A 13,766-nucleotide genomic window follows, 5' to 3' on the forward strand; every position below is an offset into this window, starting at 1 on the left:
TCCAATTCACTATCAGTAGCAACCATTTTTGTGAAATTCCTAGATTTTATTCACAGACTGAAGATAAATGTACAAGGTCAGTAACATGGAGGCACTTCAATGACGGGGCTCTGACATGTGACTTTGGCTCACAGCACCTTGTAGCATGTATCCACCATGGACTTCCAGAACAATAGGCAGCCCAACATAACATTGTAAATTCTTTAAGTACACATTGGTACATTGAACCCCCCCCCCCCCAACACACACACACACACACATACACACACACAGCTTAGAATTGGTTCAGAAATGGTGCTTCTCTAAGTCTACATATGGCAGGGTACTGGGACTGGACTGGCAAAGCCCGGGCACAGCTGCTTGGAGAGGGCTTCTTGGTGTTTTTGTGTCCGTGTCCTCTCCCTCACACACACAGACACACACACACACTCACACTGGGTGCATCCTGGTAACACACAGCTCCTGATTGGTGCTCCATCCGTATTTTCCCTTATTGACTTATTTATATATTTATTAGGCATCACGGGAAGAGGATTTTGGCTGGCGGAGTGAGCGCAGGAATGGCGTCGGACAGACAGTGTGACCCAGGGCTCAGGTGGCAGCTGTGCTACGACTTCTCTGCCAGGTCATGGTGGATGGTAGGGATACTCCCTGTCTATCTCTATCGCTTTCTCCATCACTCTCGCATTCTTCTCTCTCCATTGACCATCTCTTCATTAAATTGAAAGAATGTATTTAATTAAAATGACATTTGAGTGGAGGTTGTTGCTCAGGTATAGGGCATAGAAAATGTTTTGTTACTGTGGGTATCTACTTTTAAAATGGCAAGTTGATGGTCAGGAATCAATTGATTGAATGTTTGATGAAGTGATTTCTGGTGAGAGGATGTAATGTTGTGTGAGGGTCTAGTTGACTTGGGTGAAAGTATTCCTGTAGAGAAGTTGGAGTCACCTGCATCAATTGATATTGGAATGATGATGTAGTCATCAAAATCCTGATGACAATTGTGATCATTTTGTGTTTTCAATAATGCTTTTTCTTTGGGCTACTTTAAATGGTAAAAAGCTCAGTGGTGTGTGTACAAAATGAGGCTGCTGCCCTGAACTCTACTTTCATTGTTAGTTTTTTTTAAGTGAAAGTTGGTAGATACTTAACGCCACTCACACAATTATTTAACATAATTCAGTGCAAGATTAAATATTTAAATTGCCATGGAATAAAGACTCTGACTGTTATTAAATACAATCTTATCTCTGTTGCTATCCTATTACTCTCAGAATATTGTGACTTCAAATGTTTTGAAAATACTTGTTACTTTTGGCTTGCATACATTTATCATATCATATCACCTACTAAATAATAAATGATCTCATATTTGAGATTAAAGATAATGCCAATGGATGTAGTTTCAAACTGTACTTCAGCTTGTACTTAATATTCAGTGTTTTCCCCACAAGTCTTTAAAGAACAATGGACAGATTACAGTTTATAATAAGGATTGATTGGAGGTATAATTATCAAAAAGCATAACATAATGATTTTAGGTCATATTTTTGCGTCCACATAGCCTATATTTTTCACCCATATATATCATATATCCTGCTTTATACACATACAAAACAACTAGAACAATTTTTGCTCCCTCGGGTTCAGAACCAGATGCCAGCCACCAATCATTTGACCCCTTACATTAGACCCCTTTATATTAAATAGTACCACTGATCATTCTGTACCACTCTTGTTTGCATTGCATTGATTGTCCTTTGTGTGTTGGTACACAGCGCAGAGGTGTCCTGAGGCCTGACACAGTTAGAAAACCCCAGGCTTCCCTGCAGTGCCAGCCTGCTGCGCTCACTGCTATGTAGGGCACCACAGGGCCTGCTGCCTTGGTGAGAGGGGGAGAGGGAGGAGGAGAGAAGGATAGGAAGGCTAGCCAGAACTGGGGCCCCACGTAGGGGGGTGGCAGGGGATGAGGCGACTGCAGGGTGCTGGGGCACAGGGGTGGGCAAGGCTAGGTTATTATGGCTGGCAAGGAACGTTCTCTCACCCTGTGGAGAATCAGCAGGCTCTGCTAACTGGAACGTACGTGTCAGCACATCTAGTATTGTTCTAGCACTCTTACTGTCATTGCTAGGGCCTGATTCTGTGTCTTCATTGGTTGTGTTTTATGACTGCTCATACGTATGTATATAAGTCTGTAATAGACTGTTCCTTACTGTATCATTCCATTGAAACCTCACACTCAAATGTGCTTAAACACATTTCAATGTCTCTTTATCCTATGTCCCTCCTGTCCAGGAGACCTCTCCTACCAAAACTGAACGTCTGTCTATCTGTCTGTATGCAGACCCTCCTGCCATTATCCCTACCTTTCTGTCTCACTTTCTCTGCTGTTCCTCAGCCTGTCTGTCTGACTGTCTCACTTTCTCCCCTGTTCCTCAACCTGTCTGTCTGACTGTCTCACGTTCTCTCCTGTTCCTCAACCTGTCTTTCTGTCTGTCTGTCTCACTTTCTCCCCTGCTCCTCAAGCTGTCTGTCCTCTTCCTCTCCAGACAACTACCCCGCCGGTGCCCTTATCCCTCTGTCTGTCTCTTCCACTTTCTTTTCACCCAGATGACCCTGCCACTGCCCCTTTCCTTCTGTCTGTCTATCTGTCTGGCTCTCTCTACCCAGATGCCCCGGCCACTGCCTGGCGTTCTCTGTGTCTCCCTCTCCCACTGCACAGATGCCTGGCTTGGCCTGCAACAGCTGTCTCGCCATGTGCTGCTACCAAGTGTTGCCGCTGACAGTGGGGGGGTGGGGGGTGAGTCATGAATATTCATATTCTCTTGGATCCACTCTACCAAACAGAGCCTGCCACTGCTAAGGAGGCTCTACCCATCGATGGGGGGGGAAAGAGGGAGGAAGATGGGGGAAACTGCAGGGAGGAAAGAAGGAGGGATTGAGATAGAGAGGGAGAGGGTACTGGACCAGACCAGACTGTATGGCCCGGTTCCATAAAACAACGCTCTACTCTCAGAGGTGTGAAAGAGTGAACACAGGAAGCAGAGGGATGGAGCGAGGGATGGGGGCAAGAAGAGAGGGGGAATGGGTATCACAATATGGAGAAGGATGCAGACAATTACATTGGTAGAAGCCACAATCTATTTGCAGTATTAAAGCTGATCCCTCTGCTAATTAAAAAAAAAAAAGAAGTAAAATCACAATATGGAGAAAGAAAGAAGTTAGAGATTTTAGGAATAATATGAAATATGACTTTTTTGTTCAATTGCGGTCAAATATGAATTGCGCTTCCAAGGCATCCTTACTGTACAGTTCTAGGATAGAATTGTAGCTACATCATTGTTTTCATGTAGTAGCTAAATCCCATCCTGATCTAAAAAGACTAGAATATTGGCAGCTGCTGTTGTCAAGTGAATGGATGTACATAATGACAGTGATTTCTTCATCTTTTATTAATAATATGAATCCATATTTGAAATTATGTTTAATACAAACGTAGATACCAAGAGATAAGTTTAGATAAGAATAAGGAAACATTGACACAATGACATCCGTTAGGAAAAGCAAATGGATGCTTGTGCAAGCAGAGGGTGGACTGGAATGGAGAGTTAAATCAATAAATCAATTTCAAACCAAGGGATGGACAGAATAGCAGATGAAGTGGATGAATAGAGAGAGGGAATAAAAATAAGCTTTGGAGAATATAGCAAGAAAAGGAGAGCTGGAGAGAGGTATGGAGAGATAGCAGATGAAGATAGACAGTAGGGGTGGGGGGCAGCCGATCTGAGAGGGCCAGTCTCTAGTGGGTCTCACTCTCTCTTTCATGGAGAGCCAGGAAAACAGATTATACCAGTGCTGGTCTCTCCTGGGGGAGGACAACCCTACTCTCCCAGAACCCCCTTCCTTTAAACCCCCTTGCAGCTACTCCTCTCCATGGTACTGGCTGGAGTCAGACCTGAGTAAATCACAGAGATGAAGAAGTGTATTTCCAATGGGGCTCTGAGATGTGGAGCCACACATGTACTCAAATGACAAAAAAATGACATAATTTAACGTCTTTCCACACAGGAACGAGATATTGGTGGCTTGGTTTTGTTTGCAGTTCATCAGCCTGAGAAAACACTGCATTGTTTCCCGCTTTGTGTGGAGAGATAACCTAGCGGATCTAAACTTATACACACAGAACACTTGACCTTGTTAAAGAAAAAGCCTTTGTGTTCCCTTTCAGTGGCTTTGAAGAACTGTGGCTGGAGTTTTAACTGAAAGAGTGGGAGCTGGCACAGAGAGAAGTGTGTATCATCATTTACTTTGTTCTTGTCATGATTATCAGTATCTCACCAAGCACTTCACTCATGCACACATGTGCAAACAATACACACACATCCAAAAGCCATACACTCATACAAACATTTACTTTTCTCATAAACACACGCGCACGCACACACACACACACACACACACACACACACACACACACACACACACACACACACACACACACACACACACACACACACACACACACACACACACACACACACACACACACACACACACACAGGCAGAGTTAATAAGGACCTCTAAACCCTCCTTGCTGGTGGACGATAAGCGGTGTGCTGGTAGCCCTGCCCTCCTGAGACATGCCTTCCTCTAGCGGTGCCGTGTAGGAGCCTGATAAGGCTGGGGAGTGTGGGATAGCCAGGGACCAGGGACAGCTCCACTCCAGCAACCTGCAGCCGCCACCCTGGCCCCAGGGCCAGCCAATCACAGCCCTCTGTCACATGCTATTTATCTCACCGCTGGGTGCCTGGAGGTGGACTCTATACCTGGACTGGTTAGCTGTCTGCCTTTGTTACATACAGGGCTGTGGTAATAGGCCTAATGCATCATGTGTGTGTGTGTGTGTGTGTGTGTGTGTGTGTGTGTGTGTGTGTGTGTGTGTGTGTGTGTGTGTGTGTGTGTGTGTGTGTGTGTGTGTGTGTGTGTGTGTGTGTGTGTTCCCGTATACAGATGTTTTAACTCCCTCTATCTCCTCTGTGGTTCCAGAGGCTTGATAGTCCCACACCAACAGAAACTTATTAGGGGTGCAGAGTTAATTAAACAACAATACTTTAAAACTGAGATACTTTCAAAGCACCTTTTTTATTTAAAAGTCATTTTCTAGATGAAATGTACAATCTGCTGGGACACAGAAATGTACACCTTTAAGATGAAATATCCTTTGAAAAAGCAATTTTGTTCAGGAGATTGATGGTAGGCCTACCTAGATGTTCAAGATGCAACTTATTCTCTGTCTTTGAAGCTATAACCAATTTATGTTCTGACATTTAGATCATGAAAGAACTATACCCACATGAGGACATACGGTCTGCTAACAGCAGGCTGTTCAAACAGTATTGCGCACAGGTTATAGGTCCGGTTGCCTACGCTTGCTTTGCCGTGAGCTATGACAGACAGACTGTGGATAGGGTATGCATGAGAGATAACTGTTGCATTGCTGTTTTAAAGAACTGTGTGGGAATAGGTGAAGCGAGTGTGCGTAAACAGCGATTTTTTTGTCCTTCCGTATGGGAAGTTACGGGCCTACAGTACCTTTGGGGGAGAAACAGAGGCGGTGAATTAGGCTGCCGGTCTGCGGCTCTTTCAGCCAGTGCCCGTTCGCAATGCCAATGTCAGCATTCCTAGACACGCCGTTGCCTAGTGGAACTTTTGTTTCACAGTTTTTGTAAAGCTCAAGCCGAGAATACTGGGCAAACTGTAGAGAAACGGAAGGGAATCCAAGTAAAGTCCCTGGATAGTGCAGGAGAGCGCGAGAAGGAATTGCATAATGGAATTGGGAAATAAGGGCTTACACTTTACAACGCTGCCTGAAAATCCATTTTCATTTTAATGAGAATCAGATAGCCTATAGTTGTAGCTCATGCTACCTCAAGAGAAACACTGTTTCGTTTTACTTTAGCCCGGGAATGGATTGTGAATAATAGTTTGACGCATTTGGGCTCCATCAGAAACAAATTTTCATTTCTCGGCCGTGGCTGTGCAACGAGAACAGTGGTTTTTTAGTTTTTGGCATATGCTCACTATAGGCCTACAGTACTACGACTCATCATGCACGCTGTGACCTTCTTTGTGTTGGGCCTAAATCTTTTGTAATTATTGTTAGAAATTATAAACTACTTTAGAACATGCTTAAAAACTCTTAAATCACAACTCTTCATTTCTAAACACAGACATTTGGGTTCGCGGGGCAGGTGAAAGTGCGGAGAGTAGGCTTTATCACTCCGACATGAAAGGTTGAGTAATAAAATGAAGCAGATGCACTAGGCCTAGGCCCTACTTAAAGGTTTTGCCGGATTGGTTAAAGACTTGTTCAAGTTCATTTGAGTTGATGTAGGTCTATTTATTTCGCCAGAAATAGAAGGCTACCTATCTATTTATCTTATTTATTTATTTTGACTTAATTATTCTATTAACCGAAAACTTTTGGATGAGTTTTTGTTATGCACTCATTAGTGTGCCGGCCGGTGCATGAGTCTATCATATAGTGAACACAGTCAATCTGTTGTTTATAATATAGACAGCTTATTTGTATTATTCTATATCAGTGTGCAAAAATGCTGTTTTTACATTTACATTATATTTACATTACATTTCACATGCAGGGAAGTGAAGATTGACATTAAGCTATATGAGAAATCAGACAACAATGGTTTGTCTTCAACAGAAATACATAATTTTGTGATATTACATTGTTCCCTATATATAATCGTTTAGATAAGTAGGCTTATCACGAATTCAGATTGCAGAGGCATTGAGAGCCTACATGTGTAGGGTGACACAGACACCTATAGATGAGGAAGATGTGAGAAATCAGGATATGATATGCAGCTGATACAGTGCTTAGCTTTACTAAGTTGCTTAGGCCTATAGGCTATATCATAAACGAATAAAGTGCTAAAATAAAAGATATACAATTGGTAAAATAATAGAGAAGTGTAATTTGCTGTTATATCCTACACTTCCGGATGAAGTAGCTGCTGCCTAGTATCGATGCTGTGTGTTTGCCGACAGCATCGTCAGACAGAGAAATGCATGGTCAGGCACTAATATGTAGGCTACTCCCTTGTTATTTTCTGAACTATATTGAACCTTCTTGTCCAAGCGAATACCAAGGTTAGGATGATGATCATAGGCTTGACGTCTTGTGTGATGTTTGCACAATGACAAAAGGCTGAGAATGGCCAATATGTCACAAATAGGCCTAGTCAATATTACATGTTTTTCTTTACACATTTGATTGTATAGATATAGGTCTACTTGTATCATATCTTCTGTCTTATACCATTTTTCTTATTCTTTAGGCCTAGAACAAAATAATTATTAGTCTGAAAGTTAACTGCCTAAACTGATACTTGGCACAAGTTTTGAAACAAATTATAGCACCCATCAATTTATAGAAACGTTTTTATTTTTATAAAAAAAGTTCCTAAAAAGAATAATTTTGAAGCAGATAATATGAAAAAGTATTTAGGCCTAATATCAATACAGCTTAGTTAAATGTGACAGGCATGTTTTAACACGTATTCTGTTGCAAACCACACTAATATGTAGATGTAGACCTATGACATAAAACATTCAAAGAATAAACCAAATTTGTATTTTTGTGTTTTTTCCTCAATGCTTAAATGACATTAAAATGACAAGGGCAACATACATCCCGAAATTAATATTACTAAAGCTAACCTGCGTGTCTCACCTGAATTCTGGAGGATTTTAGATTATAATTTGAATTGGATGCAGCCTATTATTGGACTTGGAAACTGTCTGTTGAGGTATCTAAAATGTCATGCAAATCAACCACTTTTTAAATCAATGAATACACTTTTAAAATAGCCAAACTGTGTCATTGGGGATACGCTGCATTTATTAATGTAATCCATTTCCGTCTAAAGCAGAATTGTATTATGGTACATTTATTTTCTCGTAGAAATTAAACAAGTGTCATTCTGATCTTGCCATGTCCAGTCCCGTTAGAATGAAATATTTTTATTTTCTTTAAAAGTTACTGTATTCAAAGAATTGCAGGCTTCTGACATTATATGGCAGAGCATCATTGAGTCTGTGAAATTACAATGCAGGAATTTCGACTGGGGAGGCAATATATGAGTACTTCCAAGGATGATTAGTAAAAATACAAGTGATTAATGGTGATAATAACAATAATTTAATGTATATATTTATATTAATCAGTGTCTATAATAGCCTAAAAATTATATTACAGCAATTGTAATAATATTGGTATTATTGTTTTCATTCATATTTCTGTTATTGCTGTATCTTTATCATCATCATCATCAACAACATCTGCTCTTCTCCAGCTATTAGATTCTCCTGAAGTTATAAACCTGCAGGAGCCATAATAAGCTCTAACACTAAATAACAGCTTGTGTTTCTCATGGGTCTTTCTAAATATAAGGTCATAAACGTATATTACGGAAGAGGAGATGAACAACCAGTTAGCATATTGGAATCCCTTGGGCACGCTCATACTTTGTGGCATCACAACACTTGCATATTCTTACCTTAAAGGTCAACGCAGAAATGTGTTGGAATAAAGGAATATTCTAATAAAGTCAAGTCCTATTAAATGTCAAATGAATTTCATTGCACACTATCGTTTGATATGAATAACATCACAGTGATTTGAACAGGGTGCAAAATCCGTGCACCTGTCCTGTTCTTGCTCTAGGCTGAGGATAGGTTAAGAAATAGTCGTTTGCTTAGTTGGCTGAATGTGGATGAATTCTGTAGAAAATGTAGCGGAAATCATTCTGTAGCCTACAAAACTGGTGGTAAATCCCCGTTTAATCTCGTCCTTCACTGCAAGTCAGAGGAAGTTATTCCAAACCTGCTATGTTCTTACTAAAACGCACAAACAGGACCGTGACGGCCATACATGAGGTATATTATTATGTTGAAACAAATTTCCGTTTGTATTAATCTAGACTAAAAAATATTTTCCTATAGCCTACAGTGGCCTAATAACTGCTAGGCCTTTACTGTCAAATTCTCATCGTTGTAAAATATCTGGCATGACTAGCCTAAATATCCATATAAAAACCTAAGAAACATCCCTGCACGCAGTGTGCACTGATTACATATTTGTTTTTGGATAATGATTAAATGTTATCTAGGCCTAATACCGATAAGAGAGGTTTGTAACTTATAGCTTATATCATTGACCAATGTTTAAATGATTTGGATTTTATCATACCACCTCCCCCTCTGCTCTCCCTCCCTCCCTGCTTTCCCGCTCTGCCTCTACACTGTAGCCGGTGAGTGGTAATCCCCTGCCGTCAACGGTTTACTCTGAGCCCGTATTTAATTCCTCTAAACCCCCAGCTGCCGTCCTGGTTACTCACTGAGCACGACAGACTGTGAACCGCTCCGTTTATTAATAATTCACCAGCCCTCCGCTTCTCCGGCCGCGATCCACTGCTGCGCCTCTGCGCGCTCTGGACCGCCACATCACTTTTTCTGGGTTTATTACACTTTAACAGCCGTTAACTCCAACTATTTAATACACTCGTCATATGTACAGGGATTAGCGTATACATATGCGCGTTCTCGTGAAGTCGCCTGGCATAGTGGTATGATCAAGTATCACCTCTCTCCCAAACTTGCAACATCTATGGTGCCAGATCTGGTACTAGTTGTGGTCTCCTTTATATCTCGAGTAAATATGGGCATTGAAGAACAGGTGAAGAAGAACCAAAGGGAATTCCATTTTTGTATTGTTTTTTATTAGGAGGACCAGAGGATGAGGATAACACAGAGTTCCTTTGAGGCACACAGAAGCAACAGCTGATTTGTGAGCGCGTAAGTAGAGTCTACTTACTGTCGGTCCCTTGCAAAGAGAGACCTCTGCTCTGTTACTTGGGAGCTGACGAGACGCTAGCATCGTGCACGGATTTGCCTCGCTGGGTATTCGGTGAACAGAGCGGACGGAAAGGATGGCGCACTGACTGGCGACCAGAGCAAGTCCTCACAGCTCCGACAACCGCCGTTCGTGTTCTCATGGAAGTCCCACGCGTGAATAGCGGACATAAACACCCCGAATGAAGCCGGGAAGTGGTTGACTTGGATAAGCCGTCTCCCTTCCCTTTCCCTGTTGGAGGAGAACAGTAAAACTACAATTTAAAAAAAAAATCACCAGGCCACAGGCCGTCCCGTATTAGGGTTATTTTGCTTCCGGTATCAGAAGAAACGAGTCGTTTTCTCTCTCTCTCACTTTTTTTGGAAGCTGAACTTTTTTGGAGTTGAAAATGGGTATTTGAGACTGTTGGCACATTTCCCTGCTCCACAATGGTACGTGCTGTGTAAATCAATAATTAGCTATTTTATGCATCTGAAAGCTTGTAATCATCTTAATGTTTTGTTTAAACAGGAAAAACATCACTCTAGTACATCAAAAACTATTAATGATTACCCCAAAGTTATCTTGTGAGTGGGTTAAGGAGTAATACCGTACATTAAAGTTAACTTTGCACTACCCAATCTCATATTGATACTGTATAGGATTTTATGTTAAAACATATATGGGAGTGGGTTATATTTGAACAAGGATAACGCGGATAATTTATCTTCCTTTATCCTCCACTCAGCTACATTCCCGGGGCAGTTGAGCTGCTTCCAGTCGTTGCAGCTCGTGGTCATGCTGTCGCCCCCTTATTGACAAGCAGAGCACGGCACTCCACCAATCAAGCGTCTACTTTGATGTATCTATATTACACACAAAGTGAAGGCAGCGTTGCACAATCCAAACGTGAAAGAAATTGAATAAGTAGTAACATAAAAGCCGAATTCACCTAATGTGAATTGTCAACGGACGCATTTACTTTTTGGTTTATAAGTGCATTTTGGCTACAGTTAATAGGGGACGTTACCCTAAGAGTTGGACTTTATTTCTGAAATCAATGTTAGTTGTGGAAGATAATTGGCGAGACTGCTTTCCTCTCGTGCTCTGTTGCTAAATATTATCTACCGGTATGACTTCTTACCGACTGCTGCGTATTTACGCATAGCTGTAAAGGCTATTCACTAAATTCAGGGCAGTAAGGAGAGCACAAGGCCATTCTAATAACCACTAGGCCCACCAAGTCCACAGCACTGGTCCTTGTGATGCTGCTTGTGATTGCATGTTATGATATTGTAATGTAGAGTTTAGTTCAGTAGAGGTTAATTTCCTCTATGACTTGAAACATTTAACATGAGTTTCTTGAGAACAGAAAATATTGCTGAGCTATAAGTAGGCCTACACCAAAACAAAGTTTGATACAAGATTTGCACAGTAAAATAGTGGAGTGAATCATGTCTCTAAGACTGTCAAGTAAAACTATCTGACTCCTGATTAAATGTATTCAAAGGACATCTATTCTGGTCCTTTATTTGTTTTGTGTATTTTCCCAAAGTAGTCCAGTTGTGGGATATTGGGTAGAAGTGGACTGCTATTAGGTTGTAAATTAGTCATGGAAAGTGTTATTTAATGAATTATAACTTAGCTGTCAGGTTCTTGATCTTTAGCTTGATCTCTTGGCATAGGATCAGTTGAGTTGGCCATTTTGTGTACATTGCCTATTGAGGAACCACTCACATATACAACCTTGAAGTTACTGATAGATTCCTACAATTCTATTTGCACATGAATATGGAAAATTATTTGTATGAATAATTATGTGTTTACTTGCAAACTGAAATGGCACTAGTCCAAGTAGCTCAACAGTAACTTAATATAAAAACAAAATTCAGGACAGGCCTCACATGGGATTATGTTTATTTGTTATTTTTTTCTAATGAAAAGCTAGACAGAATTTCTGCCCAACATATTCTAAACATGTAAACACGCATAATCGGTATTTAAGGATGCTAAGGCAATCCTTCAAACTCATCCTGTTCATTGAGTCCTTCACTTATCGAATATATTGTAGTTTAGGAGTGCATAAATATATGCATATATTAAAGAATAACATATGCTTTATATGCTTCACAAATGAATGTATGCTCTCTTTTCTAAGTATTCTATAATGCCATTCCCTCTATTGACTTCAGGCACTAAAAGTTGTATTTTTTGGAGTGCTCCATGGTCTGGCCCAGGGTCAGGATGTGTGTGATTTGTATGAGGAGTAGTACTGTATCATAATCTCGAGGAGCTGTGTAAATTGTTAGGTAATTGTATATCCCACTCTGTAGATGTTGATGTGTATGTACAGAGGGAGCAGCTCACCACAAGATGATCAAACAGGCGGTTTCCAGGCCATATGTTTTCTGCAGCTCTTGGCTGTTGCTGCCAGTGATGTCATCTCTCACTGTGTATATGGGTCCTCCTTCGCCCTTTTGTGATCTGTGGTGTAGAGGCTACCATATCCTTATTGGCGTTGCAATCCAGATGAATGCTAGGGTTTGTCTTTGTTAAATAAACACTTGGGAGGTGGTGATGGCATGCATATACAGTGGGGAGAACAAGTATTTGATACACTGACGATTTTGCAGGTTTTCCTACTTACAAAGCATGTAGAGGTCTGTAATTTTTATCATAGGTACACTTCAACTGTGAGAGAAGGAATCTAAAACAAAAATCCAGAAAATCACATTGTATGATTTTTAAGTAATTAATTGGCATTTTATTGCATGACATAAGTATTTGATACATCAGAAAAGCAGAACTTAATATTTGGTACAGAAACCTTAGTTTGCAATTACAGAGATCATACGTTTCCTGTAGTTCTTGACCAGGTTTGCACACACTGCAGCAGGGATTTTGGCCCACTCCTCCATACAGACCTTCTCCAGATCCTTCAGGTTTCGGGGCTGTCGCTGCGCAATACGGACTTTCGGCTCCCTCCAAAGATTTTCTATTGGGTTCAGGTCTGGAGACTGGCTAGGCCACTCCAGGACCTTGAGATGCTTCTTACGGAGCCACTCCTTAGTTGCCCTGGCTGTGTGTTTCGGGTCGTTGTCGTGCTGGAAGACCCAGCCACGACCCATCTTCAATGCTCTTACTGAGGGAAGGAGGTTGTTGGTCAAGATCTCGCGATACATGGCCCCATCCATCCTCTCCTCAATACGGTGCAGTTGTCCTGTCCCCTTTGCAGAAAAGCATCCCCAAAGAATGATGTTTCCACCTCCATGCTTCACGGTTGGGATGGTGTTCTTGGGGTTGTACTCATCCTTCTTCTTCCTCCAAACACAGCGAGTGGAGTTTAGACCAAAAAGCTCTATTTTTGTCTCATCAGACCACATGACCTTCTCCCATTCCTCCTCTGGATCATCCAGATGGTCATTGGCAAACTTCAGACGGGCCTGGACATGCGCTGGCTTGAGCAGGGGGACCTTGCGTGCGCTGCAGGATTTTAATCCATGACGGCGTAGTGTGTTACTAATGGTTTTCTTTGAGACTGTGGTCCCAGCTCTCTTCAGGTCATTGACCAGGTCCTGCCGTGTAGTTCTGGGCTGATCCCTCACATTCCTCATGATCATTGATGCCCCACGAGGTGAGATCTTGCATGGAGCCCCAGACCGAGGGTGATTGACCGTCATCTTGAACTTCTTCCATTTTCTAATAATTGTGCCAACAGTTGTTGCCTTCTCACCAAGCTGCTTGCCTATTGTCCTGTAGCCCATCCCAGCCTTGTACAGGTCTACAATTTATCCCTGATGTCCTTACACAGCTCTCTGGTCTTGGCCATTGTGGAGAGGTTGGAGTC

At 41.6% G+C, this 13,766-nt stretch overlaps 1 protein-coding gene across 11 annotated transcripts in view; it reads left to right on the top strand.

The window, feature by feature from the left end:
- Positions 1–545: 545 nt before the first annotated feature.
- Positions 546–13,766, top strand: part of nfixb (nuclear factor I/Xb) — a 129,240-nt gene continuing 116,019 nt past the window's right edge. For 8 of the 11 annotated variants that reach the window (XM_071331905.1, XM_071332659.1, XM_071332405.1 and 5 more), the window contains exon 1: positions 546–638. In XM_071331905.1, coding sequence (XP_071188006.1) covers positions 561–638 — 78 coding nt within the window. In that variant the 5' untranslated portion in view covers positions 546–560. Of the gene's footprint in view, positions 639–9,378; positions 10,372–13,766 lie in introns of those variants that run through there. The other 3 variants (XM_071332167.1, XM_071332327.1, XM_071332841.1) reach the window with 3 other exon arrangements.

The sequence above is a fragment of the Salvelinus alpinus genome, chromosome 1 (genome assembly GCF_045679555.1).
Source record: "Salvelinus alpinus chromosome 1, SLU_Salpinus.1, whole genome shotgun sequence".
NCBI classification, from domain to species: Eukaryota; Metazoa; Chordata; class Actinopteri; order Salmoniformes; family Salmonidae; genus Salvelinus; species Salvelinus alpinus.